The sequence below is a fragment of the Pelecanus crispus genome, chromosome 9 (assembly GCF_030463565.1).
Source record: "Pelecanus crispus isolate bPelCri1 chromosome 9, bPelCri1.pri, whole genome shotgun sequence".
NCBI lineage: Eukaryota > Metazoa > Chordata > Aves > Pelecaniformes > Pelecanidae > Pelecanus > Pelecanus crispus.
Genome location: NC_134651.1, coordinates 42,264,134 through 42,282,693, shown reverse-complemented (window position 1 = coordinate 42,282,693; position 18,560 = coordinate 42,264,134). Strand labels below are relative to the sequence as shown.

At 39.1% G+C, this 18,560-nt stretch overlaps 1 protein-coding gene across 1 annotated transcript in view; it reads left to right on the top strand.

Annotated features, from left to right (window-relative positions):
* TTLL11 (tubulin tyrosine ligase like 11) overlaps positions 1 to 18,560 on the top strand; it is a 53,217-nt gene that overhangs the window by 12,145 nt on the left and 22,512 nt on the right. The window contains exons 4-6 of the mRNA XM_075716222.1: positions 5,136 to 5,711; positions 6,304 to 6,399; positions 6,927 to 7,045. Coding sequence (XP_075572337.1) covers positions 5,136 to 5,711; positions 6,304 to 6,399; positions 6,927 to 7,045 — 791 coding nt within the window. The remainder of the gene's footprint in view (positions 1 to 5,135; positions 5,712 to 6,303; positions 6,400 to 6,926; positions 7,046 to 18,560) is intronic.

Here is an 18,560-nt window from a genome sequence, read left to right as displayed (position 1 = left end):
TTTTTCAGAACGCTATATTCGTTCAGCCTGTGTTTCCTCCTGAAAGGCAAACCTGCAACTGAATCAGATTTTCATACAATTAGACATGACATTGTCCTCTTGCTGTTGACTGTAAATGGTTAACATGTTTTTAAAGATAATTTCCTTCTGTCAAGCTAACTACACAAATATTTCATGTCAGATGAACTAATTTTCCTATATGGCTGACTTTTCTAAGTCTGGACAAGCCTCCTCACAGTGAGAATTTGAAAGAATATAGTTGAGGGGATTGTGGAGAATTTGAAGACAACTGTCAGGAATTTCCTTGAAGATCAAGAAAATATCTGCTTTCTTCAAGACAGTCAAACTGCTGAAAAATGGACTGACTCTGGATTACTCTTCCCCCTTTCCCCACTGTCCTATCTTCATTTGCCATGCGTAAGTTTTGACGGACTAGAAGGCCTGAAAAATATCCAGGCCTTCTAGTCCATAAAAAAATGGACTAGAAAATGATGGAGAAAATGATTTCTTTTCCAGCTAAATGGAAAGAGTTAAGTGTGAGATCTGTGAGGCCAAATGACTGTTAAAATGCAGGACTTGAAAAGCAGGTTGCTGTTGGATCTTTAACAATAGTCCCCAGAAAGCATCATCTCTTTTGAAAAGGTGCTGCTGTAGCAGAGCAGAAGGAGCCCGAGGCATGAACAACAGACATGGGAATGGGAGGCAGATTGCCCCGGCTGGTTTCACAAAGGTTCTTTACTAATTCCTGCCCTGGAAGACCATGATTGGCACTTCGTATGTACAACTAGAGTCATAGTAGGTTATGTTTAGTCATGGAGGTTTAAGATTAACCAAATATCTTTCTGGGATGCTGACTTTAACAACATGTGAACCAGAGAGAATCCCCTAGTATGCAGAGTAATGTCAGGTGAGGGGAAGTTTATTCTTTAGTTGTAAAAAGACTAGATCATAAACCCTGCTTTCCTTCTTTGCACATCTAGGCCTGCTGATCTTCTTGGACCTATTCATCCACACACCGTTTATGTAAACCTGATCTCCATTGTGGCATTTTATGCCTCACAGTGACCTATTTTGAAGAAGGATCTTTCACTGAGTTAGTGTGATGCTTGTCACAAGAAAAATCCTAGTCTAAATAATTAATCTTGAATTTGTGCTGTAGTCAGTAGGAAGGCTTTTAGCTTTTAGCGTGTGATTCTCAATGAAATAAATAACTGGATAGGATGGAGCCAGAAGTCCTTCAGGCCTTGGGAACGTCACCGCTACAGAGCTGTGCCTCTTGTGTGGGTCAGCAGCCTAACGTAGTCACAGCAAAGGGTGCTGTCTGAAAGTCGTGACGATCTGACCAGTGCTCAGCCTTTTCCTGCGTGCTAATTTTTTCTCTTTCATTCGGCAGTGCCGGGGCTGATGGTGGCAATTGATTGGGTTTTTTTCACTGTTAGAGTGTATCCTCAGGCTTCTTAAAGTCAATCTCCAGTTGTTGCTGGCGAGCCGCAGGCCTGTGTAAAACCAGATCACCGACTTCGTTCAGCACGTGTCTGGCTGAATGGAGAGAATAGCAGCTGCAGGTCTGGGGCCGTAAAATGTGTGAGTGCAAGAAAAGAGTGGTCTGTACTGTGATGTCCCTCCGTTTTAAAAAGAAGAGATTTGAAGTGCTTTATTCTTCTGAATCCCATGAGTAGCTGATAAATGCGTTAGCCTGCATCCTGTGTTTTCTTTAGCTGCGTTCTTTGTTAGGGCTCCCTGTGCCAGGGCTGTTAGGTGTTTCATGAGCTACAGTCCTTCAGCATCTATTCATTGAAACCTGGATTTTATAGTGCCATTTTGATAAATTACTATTTGTGCTCTAACAATTTCCTTCCTCCTAAATACTTGTGAATGCAGTGCTACTATATTTACAACCGTAGGGACTTTATCTACACACAGAGAACAGTGATAGAGCTGGGGCAGCTACGGAGGCTTCCTCACTAGGGTCCTGTTGCTTTACCATGAACTTAAGGGCTGCCCGAGAGGGTGATGCTGCAGTTCATTTTCCACTGCTTGCTCAGCCCTTGACCTCCAAGCCAGTTGCCGATTCATACCGCTTCCCTCGGGTTTTCTTTTTGTTCTTGGTATGTGCCAATTGGATCACTACATTCACACTCCACTTGCCAAACAGCTTCCGATAGCAGGGAGCACCACTGGTGCTGGCGGGACTGGGAGAGACGGCAGATGGGTCTTCAGTCAGCCCGTACCTCAGGTAGCTGCTTTTTCCCTCCTGTGCTTCTGAAGGCTGAGACTTGTTAACTCACTGGCTTAAACACGCTCATGTTCTTTCCTTGCTAGGTGTTGTAAAACGTGCCATATTTTATGAATAGTTTTTGAAATTAAGCTAAGCTAACTCTAAATCCTGACTTGCTTTCTTTCTCAATTTCACTTCTACTAATTGGGGCATCCAAATCTCTGCACTTCTTACTTTTGCTATACAAGTAATAAATAAACTAAAATTTAGTTAGGCAGTGGCAGATATGCATGTAACATGAAAGATCTGATATTCAGCAGATGTGTCAAGCCCTTACAGTGACCTAGTTACTGTCTTCCTGACTTTTTTCATCCTCAAATAAAATGCATTGAAGCTTGCAAAGTTTAGGTTTGCTTCTTGGGAATGTGAGCTTTGTAGGCAATTTAGATGGTGTAGTTGCTCTTTTATCTGATGTAAAAAGATTCCCTAATTAAACTGAATTTTTTTTTTTTTCTTTTTTGGAGAGAGAGTTTTGAGTTAATATACGCTGTTTACAAAAGTGCAAATTTGAATCCAGTGGTTAGTTATTGGTGCCATGTTTAATTCTGACTCACAGTATCCAGATGGGAATGACATTAGTCTCCAAACAGTCCCTGCTAAATGAGTGTATCAGTTTAACATGTTCAAAGGCCAAAACAACCTTATTACAATAATCATGTTTTGGACTGGCAACTATTAACAGCCTGTTCCAGGTGGGATTGTCTAATTTTCTCACAGATAAAATAACTGATTCTAAAAATCCAAAGGTATTTATTGTTGCTTCCAAGAAGCTAGTTTCTATAAAAGGCTGTTGTCTGTTATAGTGCCAAGCCCTGTTTATGCCCCAGAAACCCAGCTGCTGATGCCAGTTTGTAGAAATGACAGTGGGATTGAGCAAAAAGTTCAGATTCAACTGCCTTTTGTATTTGAGACGTTTGGATCTAATCTGACTTCTGGAACTTTTTTTTCCCCTTTTTATTCATCTCACTTTCTGTGGGAGGATGCAGACACCTCTCTCTAATCCTATAGCTCTCTATAATTTACTTTTGTGTTTCCTCTTACTAAGGCCACATCTGGGATTCTGTTGGACATTTAGGTTCTGACAAACCACAGATACTTCCCCATCACTGTTGCCATGATTTCTGTTTGTGGTAAACCATTTCCCTTATATGCCCCAAGAATCTAGGGCACAGTGTGGAAAAAAAATCAAGGTATGGGTATAATGGCTTTTACTGTACTCATGGATATCTACAAAGCAGCAAGAGAACTGGATTCATGGGTATCGAGGTCCACGCTGCTGTAAACAATGCAGAAATAGGTTATACAGTCCTCCAGCGACGTTCTTATGAAGTATTAAAGTTGACTTTAACAAACAGAGATCTTTCATGGCAAGGCACTGATACTGAAAGGTACTGGTTTGCTAACCTTTCGGATTTTTTTCTTTTTTTTTTTTTTCTCTCCTTTCTCTTGCTGTTTCTGTGTCTTGATGATCCTTATACACCTGCTCACAGAGCATTAATAGGTGTCAAAATTTCCTACCTGCTGTTTCCTTTCTAGTGTGGGCATCTCCCATCACCCCATACACAGCAAGTTCAATTGTCAGTGTGCCTCTTTTGGAAAAAAATGTTTTCCAGAATGACTCTATTAATTTAACTTATTAGCAGTAAAGAGTATTTGACATAACTTTTTAAGAAATCTGCAAACTGTAAGCATTTCTCTGTGAAAGAAGTGAAATGCATCTTGTGTAGTGATGTTTCTAAGCATTTTTGCGCGTTAAAATGCATTGTGCTATGCAGACGTTGGTGTTGGCTGTTTGCAAGCTCGTACACTAGAGCGCACTGTGTTTCACGCTGAACCAGCGCAGCAGTGCTGAATGTCTGAACACAGATTGAACGTGTGCACTAGCTTGAGGAAACGACAGGCCAGGCACGGACTGCTTTGTAGATTCATCCAAAGGTTTTTATTTGGTGCTAGACACTTACCAAATTCTCCACCAACTTTTCTCCCTTTCCTGATTTCACACTAGGTACATCTAAAGAAAGCATCTGAATTGTCACTTGCTATCAACAGATCTTCCTAATACAAATTGAAGCCACTGAGAAGAGTTGTTGAAATCGTGATAGAATTTTCTTTATCTTGCATTGGTTAGCAAGGCAGTAATTGCATGTCATGTCAGGCCTGAGGGGACTTTTTATATAATTTAGAAAATCCTTCATTTTGGGGAACGGTGGTAGGTAGCAACTGAGTCATAAACTCTATGCTTTGTTTAGTAAATTTGTGATATTTGCTTAACATCTGTACCTGGCTTGATATTCCCTAGTTTTACTAACACTGGGTATCTGACTGTGAAAAATATTCAGTGGTGGAAAAAGGTATTAGCAGTGCCAAATTTTTACTTTTATCTTTCCTTCTTCTGGTACAGTTCGTCTGCATTCATACCTCAATAAATAAGGTTCCTTTCCTTAGGTTAATGATTATCTTTGTCCGTAGTTGTTCAAAATGCAGCATGAAAGTTTAACTTAGCAGTTTCATATACATTAGTGACTAATAAAATGGATCTCATGAGGTATACAGCATTTCATTCTGTAAATTGGTACGTAACACTAAAAAGAAGTTCCTGAAATCACTTCTACAACGGCTTGCTAAATAAAATGACCTTTTGTCTGTCCTAGTAATTCCCTACTCATGCTTTTTGTTTGTCTTTGTGCTTGTCAGCACTGTTTATCTTCTACTTTTTTTGCACAGTGTTTACTACTATGGTGATGTGATCATGTTATTTTTATTTATTTTTGTTTACGAATGCAATGTGTTGGCTTTCATAGTATCAGCCCTTCTTCCCCCCAGTTAGTGTTTTTCAGTGCAATTCTCTTCCTTCTAGGTTCGTATGATGAAAGACAGCGATCCATCCTGGAAGCCCACTTTTATTGTAAAACCTGATGGAGGGTGCCAGGGGGATGGAATCTACCTCATTAAAGACCCAAGCGACATCAGACTGACAGGAAGCATCCAGAGCCGGCCAGCTGTGGTCCAGGAATATATTTGCAAACCACTGCTTGTTGACAAACTAAAGTTTGATATTCGTCTTTATGTCTTACTGAAATCTTTAGAACCCTTAGAAATTTATATAGCCAAAGATGGACTTTCTAGATTTTGTACAGAGCCCTATCAGGAACCCACTCTAAAAAATTTGCACCAGGTTTTTATGCACTTAACCAACTACTCATTAAATATTCATAGCGGGAATTTCATCCATTCTGACAATGCAAACACTGGCAGCAAGAGGACTTTTTCAAGCGTTCTGTGCAGACTGTCTTCCAGAGGAGCTGATGTCAAAAAGCTGTGGTCAGATATAATTTCACTGGTGATTAAAACAATTATTGCACTGACGCCAGAACTGAAAGTTTACTATCAGTCTGACATACCAGCAGGAAAGCCTGGGCCAACTTGCTTCCAGGTAGGTTGGAATCTCTGCCAGGAATGCAGTTATTTGTATGCATGGATTAATTTTCTGGATGTTTAATTCCTTTTCTAAAAGCTTTCTCTAGTTACGTTGCCAGTCGCTTGTTGGATGTAATGCATCTGCTGAATAGCATTGCATGAGCTCAGAGTTTAGGTTCTCCTCACCCAAGTTTTACCTTACAAATCTCAGTCTCCTGACCTATGTTACTACTAGCCATAAGCATATATGGAGAATTTCAAATGGGTATCAATCATTAATAGCAGTATTCACTCCAGTTTCCATCTTCTATGAAGCCTTGCAGCTTCCTAACGCAGCTATTACGATGGCAATTTTAAGACCCACTTGTCATAGGTGTCCATGCTGACAGATGCAGTATTTAGACATGGGGGTAGTGTGAAAGTAGCTATTAGTATCAAAGGCAAATGGTTTTGGTAATTATTCAGCAATATAGTATATTTCTCAGTTATTTCTTTTTTTGTCTTTCAAATGTTTCTTTCTCCTGAATGTTGACATTTGGATGACCATTGCATTCTCTAGAAGAACACCGTGAGTAGGATGGAAGTAACACATTGCTTGTTATGTGCAGATTTTAGGCTTTGACATTCTCCTGATGAAAAACTTGAAGCCCGTGTTACTAGAAGTAAATGCAAACCCCAGCATGAGAATAGAACACGAGCAAGAGGTAAGACCTCTCAATGTGCTAGTGTTATTGGAATGAAATTGTTTAGGTTTGCTTTTCTGGTCTTTTTGCTTGTTTGAAAGATGAAAGCTGTCTGCTAATATGAAATCTCCAAGGCTGTCTGTAATTTTCTGCTTTGAAATCATTGCTAATCTTATGCACTGGAAATATGACTTATTGGAATGGTGAAAGCTCTCCATCATCTTTGTCATAAATAGATTTATTCATCATCCCCTGCAGTTGACTTAATTGTGTTTAGGGGATCGCTAATAATTTTTTTCATGTTTGTATACATAATATAAATGGTAACATTGGCAACAATCTTTTTTTAATATTTTGATTTACTAGAGAAACTTGCCAAAAATTGTTGTAATATCATACTGAAAATGTTAAGGTATTTGTGTGTTCTTTAAGAGGTATTGTGTAATCTATCATTGTGTATTTAAAACATATGACATGCATGAAGTTTGAGCAAATGTGGAATAAATAATCCTTAATTCTGAATAATCGTATCCCTTTGTAATTTAAAGCTTTCTCCTGGAGTATTTGAAAATGTCCCAAGCCCTGTTGATGAAGAAGTGAAAGTAGCTGTTATCAGAGATACTCTTCGTCTAGTGGACCCTCAGAAAAAAAAGAGAAAAGATGTCCAGTAAGTGTGTTGACTTTCTTTGTTTTTTGCATTAGTGCCTTGCAATAATGATAAAAGTGAAACGTTTTTCCCCAGTCATGTTAGTTTTTCCAGGACAATGAGTTCCCAACTGCGTGTGTGACTCCTTTTACATCCACAGTACTAACTCTTTCAAAAAAGCTTGTAGGATATTAATGGGTGGCGTGGTACAAAAAGAGTACTCAGATTTGTGAATCTGCCAGGGGAAGGTCAGGGAAAAAAACATTTCATTTTATACTTTCCGTTGAGTAGCAGCAAGTCCACCAAATGGCATTCTCACAGCTCGGCACTGACTACTTCATGTGCTCCTTGGCAGAAGCGTGGAAGGAGCCATGCAAGTGCTCTAGCTCAAGGAACTGAAAAGGTCCATGAACTGATAGTAAATCTGGCTTTATCAGTTCACCTGGAATATCTTTGATTCAGAACTGGTGCAAACAATTTAGTAACTCAGGCTTATTTATTTGTACTTTTACTTGAGGCCTCTTTTTTTTTTTATTCAAACAGTCATGAGACGTAAATTTGTGTATTAATTTGCTTGAAAGACACAAATTACTCTGAATGAATTGCCCCATTGGAGCTTGAAAAGTATGAATATTGTCTTTAGAAATTACTTCCTTGATCTGTGATAATAAACATAGTTAAGTCTATGATCTAGAAATGAGAGGAACTGCCTGAAGCAGCTTGCACAGAAATGCTTGTGGTGGGATCAGGCTGAGAGAAGTATCTTCTTTTTTGATGAAACACCTTGTTTTAAGCAGTTCCTTGGACATACGAAAGGGAGATTTATTTTTTTGTACCTAGAAATTCTTGCTTACAGGCCTGCCTCCACACTAGAATATCGATTTTGTTCTTCTCTTGGTACTTAGTGGCAAGCTTAAATACGTTATTCATGTTCTATAATGATTTCAAGGGCAAACTTGCTGTCCTTTTGTAGACAGAGTCCCATGAACAAGACATGACTGATAATACTTACAAGTTCTGTATTATTGTAATACTATTATAAGATCAAACTATTCTTTCAGAGGCAGTGCCACACACAGGGGTTGCTGTGGTCAGTATGCAGAATGTCTTACAAAGCAATTCTTACTGTGTGTTGCCTGTACTTAACCTTCACCCTTAAGATTACTTCAGTGCATGGAGCTGAAAAAAGATCATTTTTTTAACCTATAATTATGTAGTCATGTCTTTTTTTTTTTTAATGCTGAAGTTATGTCAGGCATTAATTAACTATATATTAGATATGGAAAAAAGGCAAATGATAATTACAATTAAATTTGTGAAGAACGCCGGTGTGTGTGGAACACTCATTCAACTGAGGATTCTTCTTTGATACATTTTGAGTACTAAATAATTTATAACAGGATTAGTTGGTGATGAGATAAACCATTGGCTCTCCACAGCAAGAATCATCAGTGATGCAGCTTTTTTTTCAGGATAACCTAGTTAATAGAGCATCTTGTTGATGAATATCTACATGTCTTCACCATAAGTCAATCCTGTTTGTTGCTGCAAAGGGCAATATTCTGATAACTTTGTGTGTGGATATACAGGAACTCATGTGTGACAACTGCCCAGCCGTTCAGCTGAGATTTACCCCTTCTACTTCCAAGTACTTTTTATTGAACTGGGGATGCTGCGTGGAACTTCTTGAGAGAGGCATGATCTTACGGTGAGCTTCAAGTAAAGGAGCTCATTCTGATCACCTATGGAGGTTTACACGAAAGTAAAAGCATTTGAGAGAGGAACTGAGCATGAGTTGCTTTTGCCTCGTCCTCACTAGCAAGGTTTTGCAATGCTTTCCCTTTGTGTCCTGCCTCTCACTCGTTTCAGCGCATTTCAGCCAGTTCTAACGCGTGCTCCCACATTCCCCCTCCAAACAGCCCTGTCAGTAACTGCAGGAAAATGGCATCATTCCTGTTTGCAGGACAAAGATAATAACTAAATAATGGACTGGAGATAGAAAGTTGGACAGTAGTTTACCTATCCATTGTAATACTTTTTCTAGTCTAATTGTGCCTGGCAGCAGGGAGAGCAAAATTTGGGCTATTAATAGAACAAAAATCTGAAAGAATTCCTGTTCTGACAGGTAACCAGCAGCAAACATTGTACACTCTGGTTTTGATGCTAAGTAAGTAATGGACATTAATATAAATAAAGTTTTAACAATACATATAACACTGAGTTTGAACACACAGGGGAAATACTGAGAAGTCTGAGCTGCATCTCAGGTAAATATTCTGCTGTGGAGATGGATTTGATTTCCCTCTAATTATCTCCCAGATTAAAATAAATGAAGCATCTAAATGAAAGTGAGTTTTAGAAGTCATCCTGAAGTACTTCATTATCAGGAAAGATTAATAGCTCAGAAATTTTTTTAGTTTAAGTTTTCCTCATCTTTATGGAGTTTTGATTATTTTTTTCCTTCTTCCTTTCATGTGACATATAATATTGAAATAAAAGTTAAGTTGAATAAGGTCAGTTTATCTTACCATACATATCTCTTAATTTTTCCAACACAATTCCAGTCTTTACATGCACCAATCACTAGCAATTATCTTGGCACTGCCAATAATTAGTCACTGAAAATCTGCAGTGATACAAGTTCAAATGAATGTACTTAAATATACTTAGTGGTTATTGTTCCACAGTGTGACTGATCTTTTCTTAGTTTTAAGAATTTGTCCTGGGCATTTAGGTACTGAGGTATGTGGTTAATATTTTGTGCATGTAACATGTTTAAACAGAAACTTTAAATTCATGGAAAGATGATTTTTTTTTTCTAAAGTAGGGGAAATATCTTCTGTTGTAGAGATGAGGGGAGGCTTTGTGTTACTCTGTGCTGCAAAGATCATAAGGAATTAAAATGGAATAAAAAGTGGCACAGGCACATGTGAGGCTTTTGGAAGGGATGAGCAGGGTGGGTACTGCACAATGCCTGCTTCTCCCTGATGTTGTGCAAGCCCTGCCACACAAATCCCGTACACCTCGTACGCAGAAAACCTATTCTGCGTGTCAAGATTCTGAAGGCAGTAGGGTATCCCTATAAAGGTTGATGTCCTGCTTTGCTGCATGAATTTCCTTGCTGCTTCTGAATCCTCTACGTTAGCGCAATTGTAGCCAAAGTCTGATGACAGCAGAGTTTCCCAGTAACTCTGAATAGAGAGATTTGGAGTCTTGCACTGCTCTGCAGGGCAAAGATGTATGGCAATGGCTCGGAGCCTCTCAAGAGGAGAATCTGAAAGCAGCTCTGCAGGTGACTTTGTTAGACTGTTTTCAAACCATTCCGTAACCCAGAGGGTGAGTGGTGGCTCTGCCTGACCAAGTAGAGCCTGGGTAGCCCTTTCTGAAAATAAAGGCGGCAGCTGATCAACTACATGTTGTGTGCTTTGTTTTACTCTTTTGCTCTTCTTAAAAAAAAAAAAAACAAACCACCCAACCAACCAAAAAAACCAATCCAGCTAAAAATGCATGGTTATAAAAATAGGGTTTTTGATTCCTCCTCTCTGGAATTTTGCAGGAGCCAAAATGTAGAGCCTTTTTTGCCCTAGCTTTGGTTCCTAGACTAGTACTATTTTCCTTAGGCATCCTTAATTTGGAACTCAAGTTTGACTCATAATTAAGAAATTAAAACATTTAATAAAATAATACGGAAGAGACTATCTCTTTGCTTTTGTTTGTGTGGCAGTCCTGTTCTCATGGATTTTAAGGCTTGAGTAGATCATTGCAGCCATCCAGGCTGATGACATGCTGGAACAAACACAATCATTCGTGGCTGAGCTGTTTTCTTGGAAAGACGGAATTTTAAACTCCTCTGTAAATCTGTTAAATATTATCAAACAAAGCTCAATTTCTTCCACCATTGCTACAGAGTGAATTCTGGGGGTAGTGATGGCCAGTAATCTTGATTTCTGTTCTGAACATCTGTCACTGTTAATTTCAGAATTATTGTGGTGGTTTTTCCAGCTTACATTTTTTTCAGCCATGGTAGCTCTTTTGACTTGACTTGATGATCTAGTGAAGAGCTTCAGTACCAGATTAGCCAGCTGGTCACTGTATCATCAGGAGGGAGCTTTCCTCCTCGAGTGAGAAATCTAATGTAAAAAAAGAAAGAGGGGGAGAGAATGTAGTTTCTTTTTACTTAACGTATCCAAAGCATTGTGTTATAGCAGGGGTGGCACATGTCCCTTCATAGGATCACAGGACGTGTTTTTATCCAAGTCTGTAATAGGCAACATGGTCAGAAAGCTTGGCTACGCCAACTTGAAGAGTGAAATCCTTGTCACGTACTAGTATAAGGTAAGGGGCTGAACTGTGCTCCATAATGTTTCTGCAAAGAAACTTATATAAAGCTTATATTAAATTTGCTCTGGATGCACTTCTTGCAGCAGAGGTGCTGTTCGCAGCCTGACGAAGGTGGGAGAAGACCTGAGCTAAAGGAAATTTGCACAATTAAATGAATGGTCTAATGACACCGAACAACATTTAAAGTAAATCAATGTTACTTATGTAAACAGCAGTTTAATTAAGATAATCACTGATGCAAATCATTGTTTATGTTGTGCCTCCAACAGAAAATCTATTTTAAAAGGCTGCGCAAACTTTTTTTTTTGTGCCTAATTTTGAATCTCTATAGTAGTGAAAGGTTTTAGTTTCAGTGTTTGTTTATTAGCAATTCGTTCTTCTTAAAATTGCATTGGATTTGAGGAGCAAAAGGACTCTTGGTCTTGAATGCATACACTGTGTATTCTCCACTGGATCTTAGGTGTAAACTATTTGACTGGAGGTATAATTGCAAGCCGTGAGTATCTTTTGGAGCGGGGCTGCTCTAAATATCTTAGGAAGATAATTTTGTCATCTCATCAATGCTAATGACCTGCTTTCCTGTCCTGTCAAAAATATTTGTGCCCTAGTTTATTAATGCTAATTAATCCAGCAATAGTAAGAGACTTTGTTGTTATATTTTTGTTGTTGCTATTTATTCTGTGTCCCAGTATGATCTCTTGCATTTACATGCCTTGTTTCTTACATATTCCAAGACAGAAAATAAGCATTTTATTCTTTTGACAAAGAAAGCACAGTATTATGACATGCTTGTCATTAGAAATATGAGTTGCTCATGGAATAAAAATCTGCTTTTCACTTGCTAGAGATGATGAAGGTGCAGCCCCCTAAGTCATATAATGACTTTTATTCAGCACTGAAATAGCCATTGACAGAAGAAAGAATGGAAACACTTTGGAAATGAAATGTAATTTAATCTATGGCTGTTATAAAAACAATCAATTCATTGTGCCCGCAAAAATGAGTGCTTTCTTTTTATTACCTATTATGGTATTGCTGTTTCATTGCTGGTTTATCTTTTCTTGGGTGCTATTCTCTGTACATAGCAATTCAGGTTTTTTTTTCTAGCTGAATTCAGCCTTGAAATTTATTTGTGATGTTCTGATTATTTTTTTTTTCCTTCTTTTAAAAATATGTCAGGTGCAATTCTATTCTCTGGATTCTGTGGCTCTAGCAAATGTCAAATATGATTAACTAATTTTCTGAGCAGGAGGAACTCCAATGTGGTCTCTCTCAAATTTTTGCAAGATCAGCATGCAAACACTGGCTAATGTCACTCTGTTCAGAGAGCACCCTGTAAATATTCATGTATGTCAGTTTGACTTTTTATCTCTAAGTGTTATGCAGTTAGGAAGAAATTCCAGTCAAGGTTTTGTAGAACTTACTACACAAAAGATCTTACTCTTTTCTTGCACAAAACAAGATGGCTCATTTTTTCTACTGTGGAGATTACACATCTTTCTCTCTTTAAATATTTCTTTTTCTGATACAGGACAAAATTAATAGTTTCTAGGAGGAGAATATGTGATCTGTATTAAATGAAAACATGAATTAATTTCTGGACATTCTACTTACGTACTTTCCCCTTTAAATGTAACTTAAAGTGGCAACTTTTTTAGGAGATGTCTCCTGCTGTGCTAGCGACCCATGGGTCTAACCTTGTCTACTGAACTGCAAGAGGAATGTGGGTCTTTACTTAAACAGGCCTTTCAGTGATGTTTCTCTTTTGTATGTTTCAAAGACATTTTCCAAATCCTAATGCTCTTCATAATTTCTTAATATTGAGGAGCAATTTTGTAGGTCCTTAAAGAAGGAAAAAAATGTCAGGAAATCACCTGTGCAGCTGTATTCCATTTATTTTCTAGATATTTTTTATTCCGTTTCATAACCTTCCCTGCTGTTTGTGTCATGTTTAATAGAAATATGAAAATATACTGTACAACGATGTCTTGAGAGTATGATTATCCTAGATTTTCATGATGATAAAGTCATTCTTGCTATTGATTACTGTGTTTATCTCGCTATACATATTCTGAGGTTATGCTTGTGTGACAGGGGTGGTTTAAGAGGGTCAGCAACTCAGTGCGCAAACATATGGAGAGAATGAATGGGAGAATACTGGTGTTGCAGCTATCACTGATCAGAAAATAATGACTGTTCTTCAGTCTTGTTGTAATGTATCTTAGTTTCCGCTCCTGCGAGTAACCATATTATGTTCCGCAGAGATTCATTACTGCGGGTTGTCAGTGCCTTTTGCATTATATGGGGTGAGTTTAGTGCTTATAAAAATAAGCATGCAATAAACCTAGCTATGGTAGTATCAGTATTTTGGTTTCCGTTTGCTAATTGACTTTATGAGCTGACTGCCAGAGCTCTAGGTTGATTCCTGTATGCCTTTGCTATCACTTGGAAGTCTGGTCAGGTTTTCAGCTATTCAAATGCTTCTCAAGCACCACCTCTTCATTCCAAGCCTTATTTCTGCCCGAGAGTGTATAAACTCATATGTGTGGCTTTCTTGAGATTGATCTTTCTACTCTGGTTCATTTTGGAGGCTGAGACAATTTTTTTCTCCATCAGTCAAAATGACCCAGCATTCATATTCAGGATCGTTCTGCCAAAGCCCTTTGAAAGTACATTGAATTAGACCCTTTCTCTTTCCTAGAGGGCTTTTTGGTTTATTCCTTCATCAGGCAATCTGCCAACTTCAGTATCAATTCTTGTCTGTTACATTAGCCCATGCAGCTTTTGATGAGTTAGACATGTGAGGGAGACTTTTAAACGTGATGTTTGTCAATGTTACTTCAGTTCAGATTAGTGAAACGTTAACTTTGTTTTTCTGTAGTTGGGTAGTATTTATTTCTACTGCTATTTCTCATCCTGCTCGAGAAGAACTAGCCTCAACTGCTCTGTTCGGTCTTGTGAAGCAAATGTTATAGGTGCCTTGATCTTTGCCCTCTGTTCTTGCTTTTCCAATTATTTATCTGCTTCATCCTTAAGAGCTTTTAACCTTTCTCCTGTTGAGTAGGATAGGCCCTGTTGGAAATTCCAGACTACAATGTGAGACGTCCCTCTGTGAAGGGAAGGGAAGGATGTGGTAGTGCTTGACTCACAGGATAGTTTTACGTTGGTTTTAAGAGCCACTTAGAGGAAAGCACCACAAGAGTGTTTACTACAACAACAGAAAACACAATACTGAGTGCAGAACAGCGGTAAATAATTTGAATGGTCTGTGGCAACAGTCCTAACATAGAAAAGAAAATAAAATCTGCTGATAGAAAGAAGGTCAGAGCTTTATAATTGGCTGTATTTCACATGTATCTGAAATGTTTTAATTGACTAAAAATGCGTAAATACACAAGCAATAGTAATGTTTCTTCAAAAATAGCTGAAACCATATCCCTAACATAGATACACTGGGAATTCAGTAATTCACTTCAATGTTTTTCTCTATCAAGCGATTACAGGAAAAGTTGGTTTTGTGAAAATAACTCTGGACTAGGACATAAAAGATGCAATTGCCGTTCCTGATTCAGCCAGTTTACTCAGTGACCTTTAGACAAAACATTTTCCTTCAACCATTTTCATTCTGTGAAAAGAGGATGATGCCTCGCTTCTCCCATGCATTGCCAGTCTTTCTAAATTACAGTGTTCGGGATATGGCCTGTTACTATGCTTAGTAGTATATGAGGTCAGTTTATGTATTGTTATATAAAAATATTACAGAAAAGCTTCAGTTTTCTTCTGTGGAAGACTCCAGGTCTGATTCTACACTCTTCAGTAAATATCCCTGGTGGTTACTAAGGTTTGCAAAGCATTCTTCACGTTTTGCCAACCTGATTGTCATTAGTCATCTCTTTACCTTTTACTTTCTCCCATACAGAGTGCTTAGAGTCATTGCGTTTTCTATACATAGCTTGGTGCATGGTGTGCTATTTGAATATTCAGGATATTAGGGTTTAAAGAAGGGTTTTTCTCAATGTCATTCTTTGATGGTGTTATTTTCATCTTTATTCTCATTTTACAGTCCTTTGCTGATAAAATAGAGAACTTATGGAATACCACTGTGTGCTGGTTTTGGCTGGGATAGGGTTAATTTTCTCCATGGTAGCTCGTATGGGGCCGTGTTTCGGATCTGTGCTGGAAAGAGCGTTGATAACCCAGGGATGTTTCGTTCCTGCTGAGCAGCGCTGACACCGAGCCAAGGCCGTTTCTGCCTCTCGCCCCACCCCAGCAGCGAGCAGGCTGGGGGGCACCGGGAGCTGGGGGGGACACGGCCGGGACAGCTGACCCCCCCTGACCAAGGGATGTCCCACACCGTACGGCGTCAGGCCCAGCACACAGAGCTGGGGGAAGGAGGAGGCCGGGGGGGACGTTGGGAGCGATGGCGTTTGGCTGCCCAAGGCACCGTTACGCGGGATGGAGCCCTGCTTCCCTGGGGATGGCTGAGTGCTGCCTGCCCATGGGGAGGGGTGAAGGAATTCCTTGCTTTCCCTTGCTTCCGTGCACGGCTTTTGCTTTACCTATTAAACTGCCTTTATCTCAACCCACGAGTTCTCTCACTTTTACCCTTCCGATTCTCTCCCCCATCCCACTGCGATGGGAGTGAGCGAGCGGCTGTGTGGGGCTTAGCTGCCGGCTGGGGTTAAACCACGACACATTGGAATGCACACAAACACAGCACTAAATAACCCCCTGCTTGACAACAGATTAATTTATGATTAGTCCCATTTTAACCTTCACCACTGCAAAAAGTGCTGTTATTCATAGTCCAGTTTTGCAAGTTGGTCTGTGTTTGCTCATCTATTGTATTCTAAGCACTAATGTCTTGAATGTAAAGACTGTATTTTAACTGCCACATAAAGAGTGAATTCAGTCTTATTTTCAATCTCTTGAAATGACCCTGTATTGAGGGACAGCTGGAAGTGCTTAGAATGTACTAAGAAAGCAAGCTGATGACAGGCCCAATGAATTTAAAAATTTTAATGGACAAGAATTGATATGGGTTGCAGAATTTTAAAAGGCTTAGATTTCAGCACTGTGAAATTAATTGGTCTAAAACCATAGTATGCTTTTGCAGTAATTGGCGTGCTGCAGTGCCCCTAGCTCCGGTGTGAACTGAAGTCTGGTTTTATGTTATCAAATTGCAAATGGAGACCAGTCTGTCCAATTAGACTTGAATTGCAATGTTTTGAGATGCAGCTAATCTAATTACATTTTTATTGACATCTCTTTTCTTTCTTTTTGCTCTCTAAAATTTCTAGTGAGCAATAGAGGAAGGATTGAAAATAAGCTGAGCAGTGTGACATGTCAAGAGCGTTTCCATAAAATCTGAACTTTCCAAACATTCTAATGTATCAAAATGTGCTATAGCAATTACTTCTCTTAGATACTCACACTGTATTACATTTTAAGTTGATCATTAAGAAGTCTTTTTGCTTTCTTTTCTCTTACGATGATTTTTAAATGAAAAGAAAACCTTTGTGATAGAATGCAGAGGCAAGGAAGGTTTTATCAAAATATGCCACGTTCCTCTAGTCTTTGTAGTGCAGCCACAAAAGTTGCTGTAATCTTCAAGGTTTGCCCAAGAAGAAGGGAGGTCAGGAATAGAGTGGGGTGGCTGCTTAGTCTCCTTCCAAATGGCATAAAAATGAATGTGGAGGCAGTGGGTCTAAATACATCTTTGAATTCAATTACTTCATTAGAGGCTGTAAGTGAGTCTTAATGGTAACAGAATCTGGCTTAAGGCACGCTGTGTTTTGCATCCCTCATAAGCAGCAGTAATGACTGGAGCAAGAGGAGTCCCATTGACTTCACCGAGCCCTAATAAAAAGCCCGATATTGCAAGGCTTCGCGGCGCTCGGCGGCTGTTCAAGCCTCATTCCATAACTGACAGCCTAGGTGTTGGAGCTCCTTTGGTGTGTGCTCCTGCTTGGACCGAATTCTAACAAAGTAAGCTGCTTCTGTGTTGTTTTGGGGTTTTTTAAACCTAAACTCAGCAATACTTCAAAGCATCCCTGGAGGCTTTGTTGCAGACAGATGTTTGCTGGATCCAGCCAGTGCTGAAGGCAAGTGAAGCTGAAACCAGTGAAAATTCAGATTAAGCACGGTCAGAAATTTGTTCAGGTTACATTGGATAGGATATAAAACAAATACCATCTTTGACCTTATTCATCAAGTACTTAAGCGCATACTTAAGTGTTTTGTGGAGTTAGCCCTCTGTACCTTTGAGAGAATGAAATTACTGTAGTTCTTAAGGCCATTCACCTTTTCCTTTTACCTCAGAGGTAAACTGGCTTGCAAAAATAATACGGTAGAGAAGTCCTTGATGTCCTTTAGATGTTATTTCCACCATTCAGGACTTCTGGTATGTAGCCTTCAAGGCTGACATCTCTTCAGGTTGAACAAAGGCTTAATTTCCAACTAATTTTCAGTACATGGCTCTGGTTGTTTTGGGCTTCTCTGCCTCAGTGATCTAAGCATCCATCCAGCTCTGGAAGTGTACTATGTTTTATCAAAGAGTGTTAATCTGGACTAACTCTTAAGTTGAAAAACTGTCGTGTAGTAAAAGTTAAACAAGTGTATTTGTACCTAGCGAATCCACTGAAGAAGAGTACCAGGGCAGAGGAGGACACGGCTTAGCATGCTGTCTAACCGGAAAACAGACTGCTCAGCAACACCCCGCGTAAGAAAGTAACTTTCTGCTTATAAAATTAATTTAATTGAAATCTAATTTGTTGCTTGTATAGGGAAAGAAAGTAAGTTTATTCTCTGTCTTCTGTACTCATTCTACAAATGCCATCTCCTCTCTTCCTCTGCTAGACTGCATTAATCACAGCCTGTCTAGTGCAAAGAAGAGGAGGAAAATGAGCAGCTGTTTCCTTTGTGAAGGAAACTGCTTAATTTTTTAAAGTACATTTTTAAGACATAGTACAACATCTTCTTTCTTTGGATTTGCTATAATTTCCTCTTTAGTTTTCAATACAAGAAAGCTGTTGTGTTTTGAAGTTAAAAACACTCTCTTTTTTTTTCCTCTCTGTCTTAAGTATGGGGCAGAGGCAACATCTGCGTGCCTTGTCTGTCCAAGTGGGTTCACTGAATTTCCATGTTCATACAGGGAAGGTGATTAGTAGGTAGGCTTGAGTGCAAATTGTTTTTT